The following is a 19,459-nucleotide window of genomic DNA, read 5'->3' as shown; positions in this document are numbered from 1 at the left end:
AATACGTGAGGTTTCGTTCGATGCAATCGTTCACTGGAGCAAGCACAAGAGTGAACTGATCTGGCGATGATGCACCCGCCTGGATTGTCAAATACCTGGCTTCTACATAAACCCTCCGTTTCGCTTGAGGGGTAAAGTCAGGGGGTTGAGGTGAACAGGGGGCCACTAGTAATGCGATGGGCATGTACGAAAGTGGGTAGAAATGCCAGTCGGTGGTTAGATCGCGAGCCGTCGATTTTCAGTTGCGTCCAATTTGGATGCACGTGGGATCCAAAGTTCAATTTTTGAACAACGAATACAAGCAGAACATTGCGCGAGACTGTTCACTCTGAGACTGGCACCTTAGTTAAGTGCTTCGCGTACATTCTGACTTACTTGCTCAAGTACTTCGCCCAGGTTTGTGATGGGCTCTCGGATCACTCAATGAATTGACATCGAGAGGGGTAACGTTTATCCTTATTCTACCGCACTGGTTGGAGCACCTGGTCCATAGCCATGGCTACACTGATCCGCGCCATATGGTTGCAAGAATGGATGACAACCTGGTCAACCGGTGCTTCAGGTACCGGACTCAAGCTCATGCACAGACTAACTTATATCTGTCGCCAGCATGTGGTCAACATAGACTCGGCCATCCCATACCCCGCTACATCAAATTTGAGTTGATGCAAGCTTATCCCCAACTTTAATACCACATCACTATGAGACTTGGGTCTGAAGACGAGAAGCGCATAAATGTCAACGTCGCCCGTCAGTCCTCACTTTATCTATGCTGTTGCAGGTCAATTATGACACCAGGCGAGCTGGTTGTGGCACACGGCGGTCGCTCCCGCGCAGTCTAGCGGGAAGTACCCGTTCATGGAGTCGTCTGATCGGTTTCGGTCTCGTAGCGGTGGGCCAGTCGCGTTGGAGTCTCGAAACCGAGCGTGCTGCACGGAGCAATGTGCATCGACTCGTTGGACAATGACACCATGGATACATGATGCAGCAGATGCGCCACTCGCCAGGCCCCAAGCGAGACACGCATGTTCATCTCCAAACTTCTTGAAGTGTCAACCTATAATAGGACTCTTAGCCACGATAACCCACCAAGACATGCAGGTGGTGTTTGAGGCCAGGCCACGCGGAGTTTGTCGCATCTGGCTGTCTTTGGACGACAGCTTCTCCGCAACGCTTACCCATGCAGCGGAGCAGGAGCCGGACCCTTAGAAGCCTGGCGGGTCTATGTAGATCCTCAGATCGTTTTAGTCCAGCAGAGGACAAGATCCACCATCAACTACCGCATCATTCTTTAAGCGACGTTGCTATGTTGCACTAGATATGCGTGGAACGAATACGAATACGTTTGTGTCGATCTGGAGGCACTGGTCCCTCCATTGAAGCGAGTAATGGCTCGTCGGGCTCATAGTACTCCCCGACTAGCCATAGAACGAAGCTCCAATACGACGACCCGTAAACACGCCCCGGCTCAGAAATATCGTGGTAGGCGGGGATGCTTGGCCCTCTTCTAGGGAACCCCAATGGAGACCAGATGACAAGTGCGAGCATGGAATATGTCACTGGAGCTGTTTGAGGACACCGCTTGGACTGTCCTAAACGGACATGTACCCGCATATTTTGGCGACTCAAAACTAGACGATTCGCCTCCTCGTAGACATGATAGAGAGGTCACCAAGCAGAATCACTTTCCTCAACTACACCTCAATTCGACCTGCAAGTCAACTGTCAACATGGCTGCATCTCCACAGATCACGACAGACACCGCGGCCGGGGCTGCCGCGGCCGACTTCATGGCTCTCAACAAGAAGTACACAGAGGAGAAAGAGAAGCGCCAGCGGTCTGACGGCAACGCGCAGTACATCGAGATGGAGACAGACGCGAAGTTCAGCAAGCTGGCCCAAGACCCATGGGTCGATCATGAGAAGCTCAACGCCCAGACGCCGAGCCTCAAGGATGGCGACGAGATGAAGTTCATCATCCTCGGCGCCGGCTACGGAGGGCTGCTGTTCGCAATTCGATTCATCCAAGCTGGTTTCAAGCCCGAGGATATTCGCCTGGTCGACGCCGCTGGTGGATTTGGCGGCACGTGGTATTGGAATCGTTACCCGGGTCTAATGTGTGACGTCGAATCCTACACCTACATGCCGCTCCTCGAGGAGACGGGCTATGTTCCCAAGCACCGATACTCGTATGGCCACGAGTTGCGGGCTCATGCGGACCGAATGGCAGAGACATGGGACTTGACAGACAAGGGTGTGTTCCGCTCGCAGATCAAGAGTTATGAGTGGGACGAGGACGCTAAGCGGTGGATCGTGGTTATCGAGCAGGTTCGCGGCCCGAATGAGTCGCCCATCACGATGACGGTTCGATCACAGTTCGTCGTTCTGGCCAACGGTGTTCTGAACCATCCCAAAGCGGCCAAGAACCTCGAGGCGTTTGAGGGCGACATGTTCCATACTGCGCGGTGGAATTACGAAGTCACTGGTGGGAACGCGGAGGACCTCGAGAATGTCCAGCTTACTGGCCTTGAGGGAAAACGTGTTGGCATCATTGGTACTGGCGCAACCGCCATTCAGCTCGTTCCACAGCTCGCCAAGTGGGCGAAGGAGCTCTACGTCTTCCAAAGAACGCCGTCATCTGTGGAAGAGAGAGGCCAGAGGCCTACTGATCCAGAAGAGTGGAAGAAGATTGCCGACGGCCCTGGCTGGCAGAGGCGTCGCCTTGACAACTTCAATTCACTCGTTTCTGGCGGCGAGGTAGAAGAGGACTTGGTAGATGATGGCTGGACGAAGATTCAGACTTACAAAGGCCTTGTCGGCGCACCACACGAGAAACCTCTTGGATTGGAGGATATTCCCAGCCATATCGGCAGTCTTCTCGCCCTGGATGCCCCGAGATCGGAGAGGATTCGACGTCGAGTTGAGGAAATTGTGAAGAATAAGTCAGTTGCTGAGGCTTTGAAGCCATGGTACCCATCATGGTGCAAGCGACCGACCTTCCATGACGACTACCTCCCGGCGTTCAACCTACCCAACGTACACCTTGTTGATACAAATGGCAAGGGAGTCGACCACGCCACCAAGAATTCACTAGTCGTCGACGGTACAGACTATCCTCTCGATGTCATTGTGCTGAGCACGGGATACAGGCCGCCTGCAGCAGACATGGCCGAGCCATCAAGCAGATCCAACATGACCATCAAGGGCCGGAACGGCGAGCTCCTATCGAACAAGTGGTCGGACAAAGGCCCGTCTACCTTCCACGGCGTCCTCACCAACGGTTTTCCAAACCTGTTCCTGACCGGCCCTTTGCAGATCGGCGCCGCGGCAAACTTTGCTTATGCCCAGGACGTCCTTTCTCAACATTGCGCATACATGGTAGTCGAAGCTATGAAGCGCGCGGGGAAAAGCACCAATAAGGTGACTATAGAGAGCATATTGGCGGGGGAAGAAGCATATGTCGGTTTCATTATGCAGCATGCGGCTTGGTTCTCTAGTTTGTCTATATGCACACCAAGCTACATGAACAATGAGGGCGAAAAGGCCCCACTCGAGGCACAAATGAAGTTGGCCAGAGGAGCGCCGTTTCCACATGGTATCAATGCCTATGTAAAATTCCTGGAGGGCTGGCGGGCTGGTGGCTCGATGAGCGGTGTTCAAGTCACAGCATAGCAACGAGCTATATTGAAGTGACATGGACGTTTAAACAGAAAGGCTGGAGGATTGAAGTAGATGACATTATGTCAATGCATATGCAGCCTGTACATAGCCCTTCGTCTAGCTTAGCAGAGATGAGAAGCTAAGGGCGTTTTACTACGCCTAACTTTATAGCAATTGGCCGCCATTATGCTTGTCGGCGTTCTGTTCGTCTTGGAAAACTTTTGTAGAGCAGCAACAGCAACGAAATCCTGTCGGTCGCGAGTAACAAATAGGCATATGCCCACGTCATAGAGTCAATGGAGGTGACAATCGGGTAGATTCGATTTTCGGTGAAAAGATTTTAGTACGGGAGAGCTCATTTGGATATTTGAATCGACATCAATCCGCAGTTAGTCGGGTGTAGTAATGTAGTAATAAGACTTGAGTACATAGATACATAATCAAACAACTCGACAGGAAAGAGTGATCACACGTACAGTTTATCTGTCCCCGAGAGATGACTCATTCGATGCTCCAGCTTTCGGAATTTAGGTAACTTTGAGTTTCTGAATTCATTAGCAGACTTGGAGTAATCTGCGGACAGTGATCTATAAATATGTTCCTTTCCTTTAAGTCTTGTTTCATCTCACCAGGGAGTGCTATTGACATGGTAATTACTCAAAATATTATTCATTGTTGTTCAATATACCAATAACAAAGGCGATACTAAACGTGGACAAACCCCAATTACTTGAATGCCAGAATTCTAGTACAGCACAGCCAGGATACCGATGGCCACCGACAGCCAACTGCCAGGTTGTAGGGCTTGCGAGCCGGCTGTTGGAACGACCACGACTCCTGTGCCTGAAGCCGGACTTCTAGTCGTCGCGGTCTGGCCTGAGCCGCCGTTACCGCCGCCAGAGCCGCCAGAGCCACCACCAGTAGCAGCACCACCACCGCCATTTCCTCCGTTGCCGCCGCCAGAGGCACCGCCGCCGGTAGCACCACCCCCGGTGCCACCTCCGCTACCTCCTCCATTGCCACCACCGTCTCCTCCATTACCACCGCTTCCACCTCCGCTACCTCCCCCACTACCGCCGCTACCTCCACTGCCACCACTTCCACCGCCACCGACAGTTCCAGTGGACGCAGGGGGGTTGCCAGCCCCGCCAGGTACAGTCGCACCCGGCACCATGCCTGAAAGATTATGGTCAGTGGTTGAACGCGAGCCTCGAGATTGGAATATGTCACTCACCACCAGTGGGATTGGCCCCAGGAACGCCCATAGGTACTGTTGGCAGGCCTGTAGGTATGGCAGCGCCCTTAATATTATCAGTGATTGCTAGTAACATATCTTGGGAACAGGTCAAACTCACGGAGCAATCAACCGTCGACGTCAGGGACATGACCCTGATCTCAGTGGTGACTGCCGCCGTCGAACATGCGTATAGCGCAACGCCTAGCAACATGTGGGTCTTCATTTCGGCGGCAGCTCATTCAGAGGAACTTGAATGTGGTTGTTCAGAGCCTAGTGAAAAAGGATCGGACTAGAGGGCCGATGTGTGTTGAGTTTATATGCCGTGGGAAGGTAAGCAGTCGGAAGATAGACCTCACCGGATCCGTGTAGATGATGTTAGTCTTGTAGAAAGCCGCAAGACAGCTAAGTTCTTGCTCATCATTCAAATATTCCGGAAGAAGATTAAAGAGTTAGCTACTGGGGTAATCGGTGGCGTTGCTGCTGGGAGGATATCGCGTGGGAATTGATCCAGCGTCAGGTGGCTTCAGCCTTTGCAGACCTAGCCATTCCAAGTCTGCGCTCTGGTTTCTTTATCGCGCCATTGAAGATCCGCGAGGCTATCCGCTTGCGTCTTTGACTGATTATGAAATCTCAAGGTGAATGGGCCGTCAAGGTTTAGTGATGGAGATGTACTTGGTAATGAAGTATCCTATACCTGTTCTTGTAGACCATGCCACGAAGTCGGTGAAAGTCCGTTCGTGGTCTAGCAAACGACGAGGGTGTAAGCTTAACTCAAGTGTCATCAATGGATACTTCGTATCCGGACAAGATGGCGTCCTGAGCCTGACAAGGAGGTACAGCCACAAGACTATGCAGGATCGAAGGGATGCCGGCCCTCGAGCTGAGCATGACTGTTAGTCTGGAAATATTCGTTCAGGATACTACTAGCTGAGCACGAGCTGGATCAAAGACTTGTGATACCTGCCTGGTACCCCACGCCGATCTAATTCCTCTATCATGCTAAGCTCATGCACCCTGGTCTTCTCGAAGCTGCTTGCAGATTATGAACGGACGTAGAGTTCCTGGCTCGAAGCTTAAGCGTATTCTAGGTCGACCCCATAGAGGTAAAGCTGAACTGTCACACTTGTAAGTCTCTTTAGGCCACAAGCCATAAGGTCGTTCGCTACTAGGTATTCTTCCCGAAGCTTTCGCCCTCCTGTGGGGTCAAAACCCAGCACTAGACACCAAACCTCGTATTGGAGTGAGCGAAGCTTCTGCGAACTATGTTCTGCTAGCTGAGCTCGAGGATTTAGACAAAGTAGCTTATTCTTTTACCGCGATGCTACGTTGTTAGTTGCTTGGATTTGACCGCAAGCGTCAATAGGAGAGGCTGAGATTTCCGAATAGACACAAGGATTAGGCCGGTGTAAGAAGATTTCGGGATCCTGATTCCATGACCGACGAGTTAGTTAACGTACTTGAAAATATAACATCTAGAAACAGCCTAAACAGGAATGCCAAGTCTAGTGTCTTTATTCCTTTACTTTCAAGATTCCGAAGTATCCTCTGCTATAAGGTAATTACTAAGATCCGAAGTTGTTCCCATAGGTAGCGGATGGTATATGCGGCGGCAAATTTGGTAAATTCCAGCAAATCCAGATGATTTTACTGAGTTAGCTGACACAAACTGGAATGTGGCGGCGAAACCTCACACTTACTCTGGCTACCAAACGGCGAACGGCACAACGCTTCTGGCCGACGCAATGGAACTAAGAATCCCCGTGCCTGAGACTGGATCTGGGTGATCGCCCACACAGAACGCCCGCCGATTGTTGGCACTCAACGTCGCGGCACATTGTCTCAGTTGAGTCTCCGCACAGTGTTCGCGCTACTGACGCTATTTCTGCTCTGGGTCGAGCTAACTTCTGGAGATGGCTTAATTGCCGAAGTTTATCTTCCAAGGAGGCCAGTCAGCTTTCCCCATTTGGACGACAGCGTTCTGTTTGCCGATAATGGGTATACCTGAAAATCTCGTCATGGTGCCCTTTCCGGGACTTCGGCAATACCTTTTTTCTCGGCTCTAGTCTTCCCAGCGGCACGGCCGCTACATGTGCCGGGCAGTGCAACCACCAGTCGGATGTCTGAATGGCCGGATTCTCGGACGTAATCCACTCAGCCTTGGGAGGATGCAGATATTGAGGAATGATGGAAAGCACAGGGCTTGCTGCTTTCCATTAAAGTTACTAAAGGCAAGCAGCCATCTTAGTGGGATCATATTGTCGTGATGTCAGAAGAAGAATGTGGCGAGCGTCCTATCACTAAGTACTGACACCGGGGCCGGAACCGCTTGATCAATCCACAACTTACACATAAGTCGGCCCGCAAGAGGCTGTGATTGTCAGCAATAAGGCCCAATCAATCTTTAACAAAAGCTTCGCGAACTTTACTGCCCAAGTGGATCGCAGTCTCACAACACTCCTGATCGCATCAACATGACCAATTGCGTCGGCCAGATTATCGGTATCGTCTCATAGTCAGCATACATGGCTAAAATCCGAAATCATAAAATCAGCATGTTCAAACCAGGTCCAAGGACCGAATTCCTCATCTGCATGTAGCGAAGTTTTACACATAGTGGACCCTCACGAGACTAGTCTGTGTGCGAGCGGTGCGTCCCGTCCTCGCTGGAACCGCTAGACGATCCAGTCAATCCACCAGAGAGCGGGTATCAAGCCATCTTTACTCTCACCAGCCCTGGCTGGTTCATGCGTCAGCAGCGCTTGTCACGGACTTAGTCCGTATGCCGATTTCCCACAACAATTCAACCGCTTCAATTGTGCTAAGGGGGAGGTTTGGCATGCTCCGGATCTGGGAACTAACAAATAGGGCACGGCATTTGTTGTGGGCGATCAAAAACACCTAATCCGGGCATGAGATGGCGACATTGACGGTCCCTTGGCTGCTACTTCGGAGCCTGCTCCCATTCCGAAGAGCGACGGCACCCCACACGCCCCCCGCATGACCACTCGATCACAAGAACATTGATCCAACTAGCAAGCCTTGTATCTCGTCTGTACATTGCAATCAAGTACATGGTGGTTCAGAAACTTTGCCCAGCACCGTCAGCCAGGCCCTTGGCACTCAACTCCAGAGTCATGTTGAACGGGCTCCCTTCAACCCTGGTTTCGGGCTCAAGATATTGACTGATTCCAAAGGATTCACGCCGCGCAAAAAGTTTCCGAGTTCGGTCTCGACTGAGCCGAGTTCCATGTACTTCTTTTGAGTGTATGTACAAATAACTCTAGATGTTAAGATATTAAATAAGGAACGAAATGTTCTTGGATTAAAGTATGACCAACAGAGTGTGAAGCGTGCTTGATTCATGCAGGTACAGCGCTCCAGCAATTGTCAAAGGCTGTTTTCTACATATCTAATTTGTGACAACCGGCTTTCTATAACTCTGCTAAATGGAGTTGCCATATCGGCATGCAGCATCAACACCAACTTGTTTTGGTCATTTAGTCATCTCGCCGGTGCTTCCGAGGCGTCAAAGAGTTTGCCTATTTTGACCTAGTCTTTCGAAGAAGAATGCTGACAGGCTAGCGAAACGCTAAGTTTTTCTATAGTCAAGCCTTCAAGCGTGCGAACTAGGGTCATTAGATCCCGGACACTGTACACTCCACTACTATTCAACCGTACACCCTCAATATCTCTCGTTGTCTTTTGCACCAGGTACCATGACAGTCTAGTCAATCGCAGTCACAGTCTGTTCCAGTCTTGTTCCAGATAATAACGTTACCACGCTTATGGGAACTAACGTGCTTTTGGAGCAAGAAGTATTGGCTACCCAACAACCAAACCTGCATAGGGATACGAACTTTGCCTCTCAACCATGGACTTTTGCTTCGTCAGTGTGACTGAGTGACACCCAACTAGAGTCTTGGGACAGGCTGATCACTAATGCCAGACAGCATATAGTTCCATGACGCAAACAGACAACATCTATCGAAGCGACTGAAGGCCTCAGTTTCCAAGAGATGTCTAGGAAGACCGGGAAGGACCTTCTCCGGCCGAGAAACACAGCATGTCTGCTGTTCCTGGTGGCAACGCCTAGCTGGGTTGGCTGATTTGTTTGTTCGCAAGGCAAAAGAACGATCGTCATGTTGAACGTTTGCGGAATTTTGCGAGGATGGCGTATCGCATGGAAACATCTTCAATTTGTTCTACACAACGACGAGCAACAACTTTAGATTAAAAGACGACCGTAATCTCTCTCGTAGAAGCCTTTACTCAGCCAGAGCATCAACGACATCAAGCTTCCTCTACTGCATCATCAGAAGCTCAAGGTAAGTATCGCAACAGTCGGATTCGCCAGTTACACGACAAGATGAGGTGGAAAATCCCACTGTCTCTCGTCGTCCACTGGACGGGGATTGCCAACGCCGCCGCACTCTCCAGTAACCCACCATGTCCAACAGATGCCAAAGTTGTCATCGAACAGCAACCGTTCGAGATTCAATGTTCCGGGAGCATCTCCCTCTCGACCAGGACTAGGTATGTCATCTATCTCAGACTCTTGGGTCGAAGAGAACAGCATTCCTTAACATCTTGCAGGACCTACACTGAGTGGGTGACCACCACCGATGTTGTCCAGGGTGGGACCACGTCAAAGGCAACGATAGTTTACACCACTTCTAATCCTCCTGGTCTTATTACCGTCACTTCAACCGGCACTCAGACGGGAGCTACAACCATTCCCCCAAATAATCCCGGCGATCCGACCACTATCGTCACCTATGTTCCACCTCTGCCCACGGTCACTTCCCTCGCCAGCACCGCCGGCTTGACTACTGTTCCGCCTGGTCCAAACGGTGGCCCATCGACCGTGGTCACCTTTGCGACAGGCCCTGTCACGGTGACCTCGTCGGCAAAGACTACCGGCCTTACCACAGTTCCTGGTTCAAATGGAGGTCCTCCTACCGTCATCACTTTTGCCACCACCCCGTTGGTTCCAGTGACCGTAACTTCGACCGCTTCAGTCACCGGGTTGACAACTATTCCTCCCGGACCGAACGGAGGCTCGCCTACTATAGTAACCTTCGTGACGCCCCCTGCTGGTCCAGTCACGATCACCTCTTATGCCTCCACGACCGGCTTAACAACTCTGCCTCCTGGCCCGAACGGTGGCCCCCCAACTGTCATTACCTTTGCAACTGGGCCTCCAGGCACAGTAACGATCACGTCTTTTGCGTCAACTACGGGCCTAAGCACCCTTCCGCCCGGTCCTAATGGCGGCCCGACGACTGTCATCACTTTTGCTACCACACCCCTTACCCCTGTGACTATCACCCAGACGGCCTCCACGACCGGCTTGACAACAGTCCCTCCTGGTCCGAACGGCGGCCCGCCGACGGTCATCACTTTTGCCACGGGACCTCTGCCTCCCGTGACGATCACATCGACAGGATCAACGACCGGCCTGACCACGGTCCCGCCTGGTCCAAATGGCGGTCCTACTACCGTCATTACATTCATTACCGGTCCCCCACCAGTCACCCTCACATCCACTGCGTCGATAACTGGCTTGACTACCCTCCCAGTTGGACCTAACGGCGGACCTCCCACCATTGTCACATTCGTCACGCCTCCTCCTCAGACCCCCGTGACCATCACCCAGACGGCATCAACCACCGGCTTGACTACTCTTCCCCCGGGCCCTAACGGCGGTCCGCCGACAGTCATTACCTTTGCTACCGGCCCTCCGGGTGTCACTCCTCCCGTCACAGTGACTTCGACCGGAAGTACTACCGGCCTTATCACAATCCCGCCCGGGCCGAACGGTGGCCTCACTACGATCGTTACCTTGGTCACCGGTCCCCCGCCGGTTACGGTAACGTCCTTCGGAAGCACTACCGGATTGACCACTTTACCTCCGGGTCCTAACGGAGGCCCGCCTACTATTGTCACCTTCGCAACCACCACCCCGCCAGTGCCGGTCACAATTACTCAGACTGGCACTACTACTGGGCTCACAACCGTTCCTCCAGGGCCCAACGGTGGACCTCCCACAGTCATCACTTTTGCAACGGGGCCTCCTCCTGTGACTCTCACCCAGACTGCTAGCACAACCGGCCTGACAACGATTCCCCCTGGCCCCAACGGCGGTGTCCCCACAGTCATTACTTTCGTAACCCTTCCTCCATTGACCCCGGTCACCCTCACTCAGACTGCGACCACCACTGGTCTCACGACAATACCTCCTGGACCCAACGGAGGGCCACCAACAGTCATTACATTCGCAACGGGCCCTCCCCCCATTACTATTACTCGAACTGCCAGCACAACTGGTCTCACCACCATTCCCCCTGGCCCGAACGGCGGCGTTCCTACTGTCATCACTTTTGTAACCCTTCCGCCGCTGACTCCAGTGACTGTCACTTCAACTGGTACTACCACAGGTCTCACGACTGTGCCTCCTGGACCTAACGGTGGCCCCCCGACGGTCATCACTATCGTCCCAGGCCCGTCCCCAGTGACTCTCACTCAGACTGCAAGCACTACTGGTTTGACTACCGTTCCTGGCGGTCCCGGTGGTCCCAACACAGTCATCACCTTCGTAACGACCCCGCCCCCGGTAACTCTCACTCAGACTGCAAGCACTACTGGTTTGACTACCGTTCCTGGCGGTCCCGGTGGTCCCAACACGGTTATCACCTTCGTAACGACCCCGCCCCCGGTAACTCTCACTCAGACCGCCACAACTACCGGCCTTACAACTGTGCCTGGAGGAGCCGGCGGCCCTAACACCGTTATTACCTTCGTCACCGGCACTCCTCCAGTTACCGTCACTCAGACAGCCAGCACGACCGGCCTCACTACTTTACCTCCGGGGCCCAATGGCGGACCGACTACTGTAGTGACCTTCGTCACCGGCACTCCCCCAGTTACCGTCACTCAGACTGCCAGCACGACCGGCCTCACTACTTTGCCTCCGGGGCCCAATGGCGGACCGACTACTGTAGTGACCTTCGTCACTAGCACTCCACCTGTCACTGTGACCCAGACTGCCAGCACTACTGGTCTCACCACGTTGCCTCCCGGCTCCAACGGAGGACCGACTACCGTGGTTACTTTCGTTACTGGCACTCCTCCCGTTACCGTGACTCAAACCGCCAGCACTACCGGCTTGACAACCGTTCCGCCCGGTCCCAATGGGGGTCCCACCACCGTGATCACCTTCGTGACGAGCCCTCCCCCAGTTACTTTGACCTCCACCGCTACTACAACTGGCCTCACAACTTTGCCCCCGGGACCTAATGGAGGACCTCCTACTGTGGTCACTTTCGTGACCACCACCCCCCCAGTCACAATCACATCAACCGGCACCAACACTGGCCTGACTACAATCCCTCCTGGAACCGCAGGCGGACCTCCCACTGTGGTGACGCTCGTGACCACTACCCCTCCAGTCACCCTCACATCCACTGGCACAACCACCGGTCTGGTCACGATCCCCCCCGGCCCAAGCGGTGGTCCTCCTACCGTGATCACCATCGTACCTCGCATCGGTATCATTCGGACTTTTACTCAGACCGCCAGCCAGACCGGCGTCACGACTTTATCAAACTCCGATCCCTTCGGCACGACTACCGTCATCACCTTCGTCACGGTGCCTACTGGTGCTCTGACTACTGTCACTTCGACTGGTACCCGAACTGGAGCCACAACCATTATTCCCACGGATCCGGCCGGCACTACTAGTGTCATCACATTCGTCCCGCCAGCGACCGGATTCGTCACGACACTCGTGTCAACAGCAACCCAGACGGGCGTCACCACTTTGCCCCAGACGGACCCCACTGGCACAACAACCGTCATCACTTTTGTCCCTGTGACGGGAGCCATCACAACCCTCGTATCGACGGGTACTCGGACAGGCGTCACAACTTTACCTCAGACGGATCCCTCTGGAACAACAACTGTGATTACCTTCGTTCCCCCCGTAACAGGTGCGGTCACAACTCTCGTATCGACAGGCACGCAGACGGGTATCACAACTTTACCTCAGACGAATCCATCGGGCACAACAACTGTGATTACCTTCGTTCCCCCCGTAACAGGTGCGGTCACAACTCTCGTATCGACAGGCACGCAGACGGGTATCACAACTTTACCTCAGACGAATCCCTCTGGAACAACAACTGTGATTACCTTCGTTCCCCCCGTGACAGGCGCGATCACGACTCTTGTGTCAACGGGCACGCAGACAGGCGTCACGACCTTGCCCCAGACAGATCCCTCTGGTACAACGACGGTGATTACTTTCGTTCCCCGTATAACAGGCGCGATCACGACTCTTGTGTCAACGGCGAGCCAGACGGGAGTAACGACTTTGCCCCAGACAGACCCTTCCGGCACTACGACCGTCATCACTTTTGTTCCTCCTGTTACGGGCGCAATTACGACTCTTGTCTCTACGGCTACCCAGACGGGCGTTACGACTTTGCCCCAGACAGATCCTTCCGGTACTACGACCGTCATCACTTTTGTTCCTCCTCTTACGGGCGCAATTACGACTCTTGTCTCTACGGCTACCCAGACGGGCGTTACGACCCTGCCCCAAACGGATCCCGCTGGTACTACTACCGTTGTCACTTTTGTCCCTCCCCCAACGGGTGCTATCACGACGATCGTATCAACCGGGACGAGGACGGGCGTAACAACTCTACCTCAAACGAATCCCACTGGTACAACGACCGTTGTCACCTTCGTCCCCCCCGGCGCTTGTGCCACTCCGCCCGTGGATTGTGCCGCATCCGGCCTCACTCTCAAGCTCTACGCAAACTCGGTCCAAGTTGCCGATGGCTATGGAGTCTCAGACGGCCGATCTGGAGTCGGGCCCGATTACTACCTCACTCAGAATGCCCTGGCTCAAGGCAGCACGAACTCAATTTCCGTTCCCTACAAGGATGCGAGCGGCACGACCGTCACGCCCTACACTCCCCAGACATCAGGCTCTTCGACGGGCTTCCGGTACTACGAGGGTCTGACGCAGACGTACGGCGGCATCACGTACAACGCCAACAACTTCACCCTCGTCTTCACCGGATACTTCCGGCCTGATCAGAGCGGAACGTACAACTTTTGCTACGGGTACGCCGACAACCGCGACGCTTTTTACCTTGGAGACGCTGCCTTCGCTTGCGGCAGGCCCGCGAACGCGGATACCCCCAGGGGAGCTACTCCCCTGGCAAAGAGTTGGTTCGCTGCCGACGGAAACACCGGCTGCGCCAGCGTCAACCTCGTCGCGGGGGCCTTCTACCCGGTTCGACAGGTGTTTGGTAACTGGGGTACTCCCTCGTCTCTAAACTTCTTCTTCAACGGACCGGGCCATGCGACGAACTCGTCTGACATCTCGGGGCTTGCCTATCCTGAATCGTGCACCGCAGCCCAGCCCTCCAGCTCGTCAACAACTTCAGCCGCCACGGGCTTCGTCACTACGATCGTGTCGACGGCGACGCAGACCGGCGTGACCACATTGCCCCAAACGAATCCCGGCGGCACGACCACCGTCGTCAGCTTTGTGCCTCCGGCCACGGGTGCCGTGACCACCGTGGTCTCAACCGGAACCCAGACTGGCGTAACTACTCTGCCCCAAACTGACCCGACTGGCACGACTACCGTGGTCTCGTTCGTACCCCCAGTCACTGGCCTCGTAACTACCGTGGTCTCGACAGGTACCCAGACCGGCGTGACTACACTACCCCAAACTGACCCGGCTGGCACGACCACCGTAGTGTCATTCATACCTCCGGTCACTGGTGTCGTAACTACCGTGGTCTCAACCGGAACCCAGACTGGCGTAACTACTCTGCCCCAAACCGACCCTGCTGGCACGACCACCGTGGTCTCGTTCGTACCTCCGACGGGCGCCGTGACGACCGTAATCTCAACCGGAACCCAGACTGGCGTGACGACCTTGCCCCAAACCGACCCGGCCGGCACAACTACCGTAGTCACTTTCACGACGCCCATCACCGGCGCCATAACGACTATCGTTTCAACGGGTACCACGACCGGCGTGACCACCCTCCCCCAGACCAACCCGGCCGGCACAACCACCGTCGTCACTATCACGACGCCCAGCTGCACCCCGGGACTCCGATGGGCCTACTACGGCTTCTCCCGCGCCGCCTCCGACACCGTCAGCACAGCCGGTCGCATCCCCTACCACAACACCGACGACACCTCCAAGGCGAACTGGAAGACCACCTACTTCAACATCCCAACTGTCCTCAATGGCCAGACCCCGAGCAACACGGGCTACACCACGACCATCGGCCTCGCTCAGCAGTGCGACACCACCACCCGCACGGTATACGGTACAACGACAAGCGGCCAGTCCAACTTCATGATCGTCCAGCACATCGGCTACTTCCACCCTCTCACCACCGGCACCTACACTTTCAGCTTCAGCGGCGTTGATGACGGCGTCTATCTCTGGCTCGGCCAGGGAAGTGCCGCAAAGACGGGCTTCACCAACGCGAACGCGCAGAAGAACGTCGATTACTATGACACGAGCAGCTCCGGCACGTACACGTTCGCGGCAACCGCGGGGCAGTACTACCCCATCCGTCTCCTCTTCGTCAACGCTCAGCAGTGTGGTCTGTTCAATTTCTCGCTCACGAACCCCTCCGGTGGCGTCGTCGTCTCCAACACCCAGGCCGTCACGAACAACCAGCTCGTGTTCAGCTGTCCCACCGTCGCAGACGCTCAACCATTCAATTTCTAAGCTTTCTTTTGTCTTTTTTCTTGATAATTTCATATTGGTCTACATTTTATACTCATCTTCCACTTCGTCACCTGGCAACAATATCTTGTTTGGTTCCTGTCTTGTGGCGTCTTCGGGGCCGGAAGATCATACCTCCTCTGTGTAGAAGGGGGATATCATCTCAATGGATATAATCGGGAGTCGCTTCGGACACGGATAATTATGTGGTTGTAATTGATCATGGGCTAGCATTATAAAGATTAGTTTTCTTATTTGCCTACTAAAGGGTTTCTCGAAACTTGTCCTCATCTGATGACTGTTTTGAACCACAGTTTTGCTATCTCGTAGCACGTATTGAACACTGCAAGCGAGTATATCAGTCGTGAATATAACACATTTCTTACATGAAGCATATCTTTCCAAAGGTAACTCTCGGTTGATTCTCTACATGGATACTAGACATGATCACACGCCTCTGAGGGCGTTGCCAATCAAATGATAGGCAAACCGGTTGTCCTGACAGTGACTTCTACTGCGTTCGATCTTTCGAGTAAATTTGATGTGATTAAAAAAGAAGCTCAACTAAAGTACTAATTTCGCTTTCTTCTTGTGGCTGAAAGTGAGAAGTACGTACACGTAAACTAGCTTCAGCCCCGGATCATTCGTTCTCTCACTTGCATGAGGCACAGTGATGAGTTTGACCAAGGTTCCATACATTGCAGTTTGATGAGACTTTATTCAGGCTGCAAAGTATGTTTCGCGGGAGCGAAGAAGCAACAAGTCGGATGAACTGAATAGCATCACCTTGGCACGCTCACAATCCGAGGTCCCACCCGTATTGATTATTTTTCGGCGGACATATTGACGAAGTATTGTCGTAACACAGTGATATCTTTACACCAACAGAAACCGGACTTGTAATGCCCTTGATAATTTTAATCACCATTTTCCGTTGCATTACTAATCTACTACGACGAGTTAGTCGCAGTAAGTTTAAGTAAGTCGGTACTTTGCCGTCTATTAGGATCTATTATCATGACTTGCTCTTCAGGGGTAATACAGGCCAGTCATAATCCCGGACAAAAATCGTCTTAAAATTCCATTCCCCCACACCTACCACCTCCAGTTTCTCTCCCTCTTCGCTCAGTAGCACAACCTCGGCGGTGACACCATGAGGTATACTCAGTCTAACATGCAACATCTCTTTGCCTCCATTGACCACTTTCGTCTCCCAAGAGCACTCGATGAGCCCATGACGACTCATATGAGACGCCGAGGCGTGGGAGAACTCAGCTCCAATAGCTGGAGCAATGCGGCATCTCGTCCACCCTGGCTCAAGTCTCTGAAGACCTGCTATTCTTTCAAACAGGAACTTTGCAATAGCACCGAAGGCATAGTGATTGAAAGAGGTCATCTCGCCTGGATTGATGCTTCCGTCGGGGAGCATAGAATCCCACCTTTCCCAGACCGTTGTAGCCCCCATAGTGATGGGATACAGCCAAGACGGGCATTCTTTTTCCAAAAGCATGCGGTAGGCTACTTGAACATGCCCTGTGATGAACAGTGCCTCGCAGAGGTATGGTGTTCCAGCAAATCCTGTTGCAATCTTGAAGTCATTCTTCTTCACGAGCTCCGCTAGACGTTGGCCGGCCCGAACTTTCTGCGACTCGTCCAGCACATTCAAGCAGATGGCTAAAGCGTATGCTGCCTGGGTGTCTGACACAATCCGCCCATTTTGAGTCACGTATTCTTGATGGAACTGTGCTTTGGCTGCCCTGAACTCTGATTCAAAGTCGACCTTCCTGGTCTCTTCACCAAGGATGCCAGATATACGAGCCATCAGCCGCAGACTCTGGATGAGAAACATGTTGGCGACCATCTTCGCGTCTGTCGGGGATTTCCACGGCGCGTCTGGGGGGGCGGTAGGATCGAGCCAATCCTGTCGAACATCAGTATGACCGCAAAACTTAAATTAGGAGAGCCACGCACGCCGAGCTGAAAGATTGAGTTGTCCCACAAGTGCTTTGCACCAGATTGGTTGCGCGGCAACTTGACCATCCAAGTCAGCATGCTGCCATACTGTTGAGATAGAATGCTGTCGTCTCCAGTCTCTTGATAGAGCGCCCAAGGAGCTAGAATAGTAACATCGTGCCAGATAGCGCAAGGCACTCTTCTACACCATATCGGATCTGGAAGTGTGGCATTCGGACTGACCATCGGCGGCACACCACCCAGAACCTCTTGGTCGTATGCTACATCAATGAGCCAGTTCTTCAGCATTCCATAGCAATCAAATAACAAAGTTGCCGTCGGTGCGAAAAGCGCTAGGTCACCCGACCAACCAAGCCTTTCATCTCGTTGAGGGCAGTCTGTCGGTACAGACAGAAAGTTTCCGCGCATGCCCCAAACAATGTTTTGGTATAGCTTATTCAGGAGGGGGTCGGAGCAGAAGAATGACCCAGCAGCCTTCATATCTGTATGGTAGACTATGGCTTCGACTGATGATATCAAGTCATGATCACTAGTCCACCCATCGATCTGTGCATATCTGAAGCCGTGAAATGTAAATCGAGGTTCATACCCTTCTCCCTCCGGGGCACCGCTCAAGATGTACTCATCTACAGCTTTACAGATACGCAGAGGGCGCGTTCCGAGCTCATCGTTCTCTAGCACCTCGGCGTGTGAGAAGGTAATTTTGTGATTTCTGGGTCCTTTGATGTTACGAAACTTGAGACAGCCGACGAGGTTTTGACCAAAGTCGATGATCGTCTTGCCGGAGGGAGTCGTTATTTGGTTGACAGGCCCGACGGCTTGAGTTTTCCGCACCGGCTCGCCGTATCCAGCGACCAAAGTGGTCGAAATCGGCAAGAATTCCAGAGTTATCACTTTCTCAAAGCGAAGTCCGTCCGACATGCTAGCGGCCACCCATTTCGACCAATTTGGCAAGTCAAGGGTGGCGTCATACTTCTCTCCGTCGTAGATCTCAGCAAGTATGATGGGACCACGAGCGACCTGCCAGGATCCGTCTGTCGAGATTCTCTGGATAATCCCATCGCCAGATATGATTTCCAGCTGAGCAATAAGTGCTGTGTGAGGACCCCAGATATTTCGATGACCGCCCTCAAATCCTATACGCCCAGAAAACCACCCTTCTGCAACACGGACTCCAATGCAGTTCTCAGGCTGATTGCTAGAAAGCAACGAAGTGACATCATACGTCTGATACTGAAGTCTTCCTTCATAAGATGTCCATCCTGGAGCGAGGAAATAGTCGCCAACTCGCTGACCGTTAATCTCTGCCTCGTAAACGCCCTGTGCTGTGACGTACAATCTAGCCTGAAAGGCGGGGAAATTGACTGAGAATTGCTTGCGAAAGAGCTGCTCTGGGTCGGGAGCGACTGTACCGGGGCCCCAGGGTGCAGCAATGCGCTCACTACTCCAATCTGTACGAGCAAGAAGACCGACCTCAAGGTGCGATGGTTTGCTCCAATCAGTCGCCTTCTCGTCCTGGTCCCAGATTCTGATTCTCACCGAAATCCGCTGACGTGAAGAAAGTGGCTTTCGAAAAGGCCACGGCACCAAACTTGATGCAGATGATACACATTTCAGGGTCGATACGACCTTTGAGATAGTAAGAATCGTCTCAGAGAGCTCAATCTCATAGGAAATCTGACGAAAATCTGTGGAGACTCCCTCGATTTTCCAAGAGAGTCTTGGTGTGGTCTCATGAACTCCAATACAGCCAGAGGCATGATAGTGCTCGAACTGAACAGAGGTAACCGTAGCCATGATGTAAAACTCGCTGTTGTGAAT

The 19,459-nt window shown here is 53.1% G+C and overlaps 4 protein-coding genes across 4 annotated transcripts; 2 read left to right on the top strand and 2 right to left on the bottom strand.

The window, feature by feature from the left end:
* Nucleotides 1–1,730: 1,730 nt before the first annotated feature.
* CCOS01_15642 (cyclohexanone monooxygenase) lies at nt 1,731–3,671 on the top strand (the record flags this gene model as incomplete). The annotated part of the gene is made up of 1 exon (XM_060463780.1): nt 1,731–3,671. The coding sequence occupies one exon, from the start codon at nt 1,731–1,733 to the stop codon at nt 3,669–3,671; it is 1,941 nt and encodes a 646-aa protein (XP_060305535.1).
* Nucleotides 3,672–4,404: 733 nt separating this feature from the next.
* CCOS01_15641 (uncharacterized protein) lies at nt 4,405–5,119 on the bottom strand (the record flags this gene model as incomplete). The annotated part of the gene is made up of 3 exons (XM_060463779.1): nt 4,405–4,835; nt 4,894–4,960; nt 5,015–5,119. The coding sequence occupies 3 exons, from the start codon at nt 5,117–5,119 to the stop codon at nt 4,405–4,407; spliced, it is 603 nt and encodes a 200-aa protein (XP_060305534.1).
* Nucleotides 5,120–9,262: 4,143 nt separating this feature from the next.
* Nucleotides 9,263–15,667, top strand: CCOS01_15640 (uncharacterized protein; the record flags this gene model as incomplete). The annotated part of the gene is made up of 2 exons (XM_060463778.1): nt 9,263–9,429; nt 9,490–15,667. 2 exons carry the CDS (start codon nt 9,263–9,265, stop codon nt 15,665–15,667), a joined length of 6,345 nt encoding a protein of 2,114 aa, XP_060305533.1.
* A 1,012-nt stretch (nt 15,668–16,679) lies between these two features.
* CCOS01_15639 (uncharacterized protein) lies at nt 16,680–19,435 on the bottom strand (the record flags this gene model as incomplete). The annotated part of the gene is made up of 2 exons (XM_060463777.1): nt 16,680–17,585; nt 17,636–19,435. The coding sequence occupies 2 exons, from the start codon at nt 19,433–19,435 to the stop codon at nt 16,680–16,682; spliced, it is 2,706 nt and encodes a 901-aa protein (XP_060305532.1).
* Between the last annotated feature and the right edge of the window lie 24 nt (nt 19,436–19,459).

This window comes from Colletotrichum costaricense (assembly GCF_030867565.1).
Source record: "Colletotrichum costaricense strain IMI 309622 chromosome Unknown Scaffold_25.1, whole genome shotgun sequence".
In the NCBI taxonomy this organism is placed as follows: domain Eukaryota; kingdom Fungi; phylum Ascomycota; class Sordariomycetes; order Glomerellales; family Glomerellaceae; genus Colletotrichum; species Colletotrichum costaricense.
Note: the sequence above shows the minus strand (reverse complement) of the source record. Positions and strands in the feature narration are given on the sequence as shown.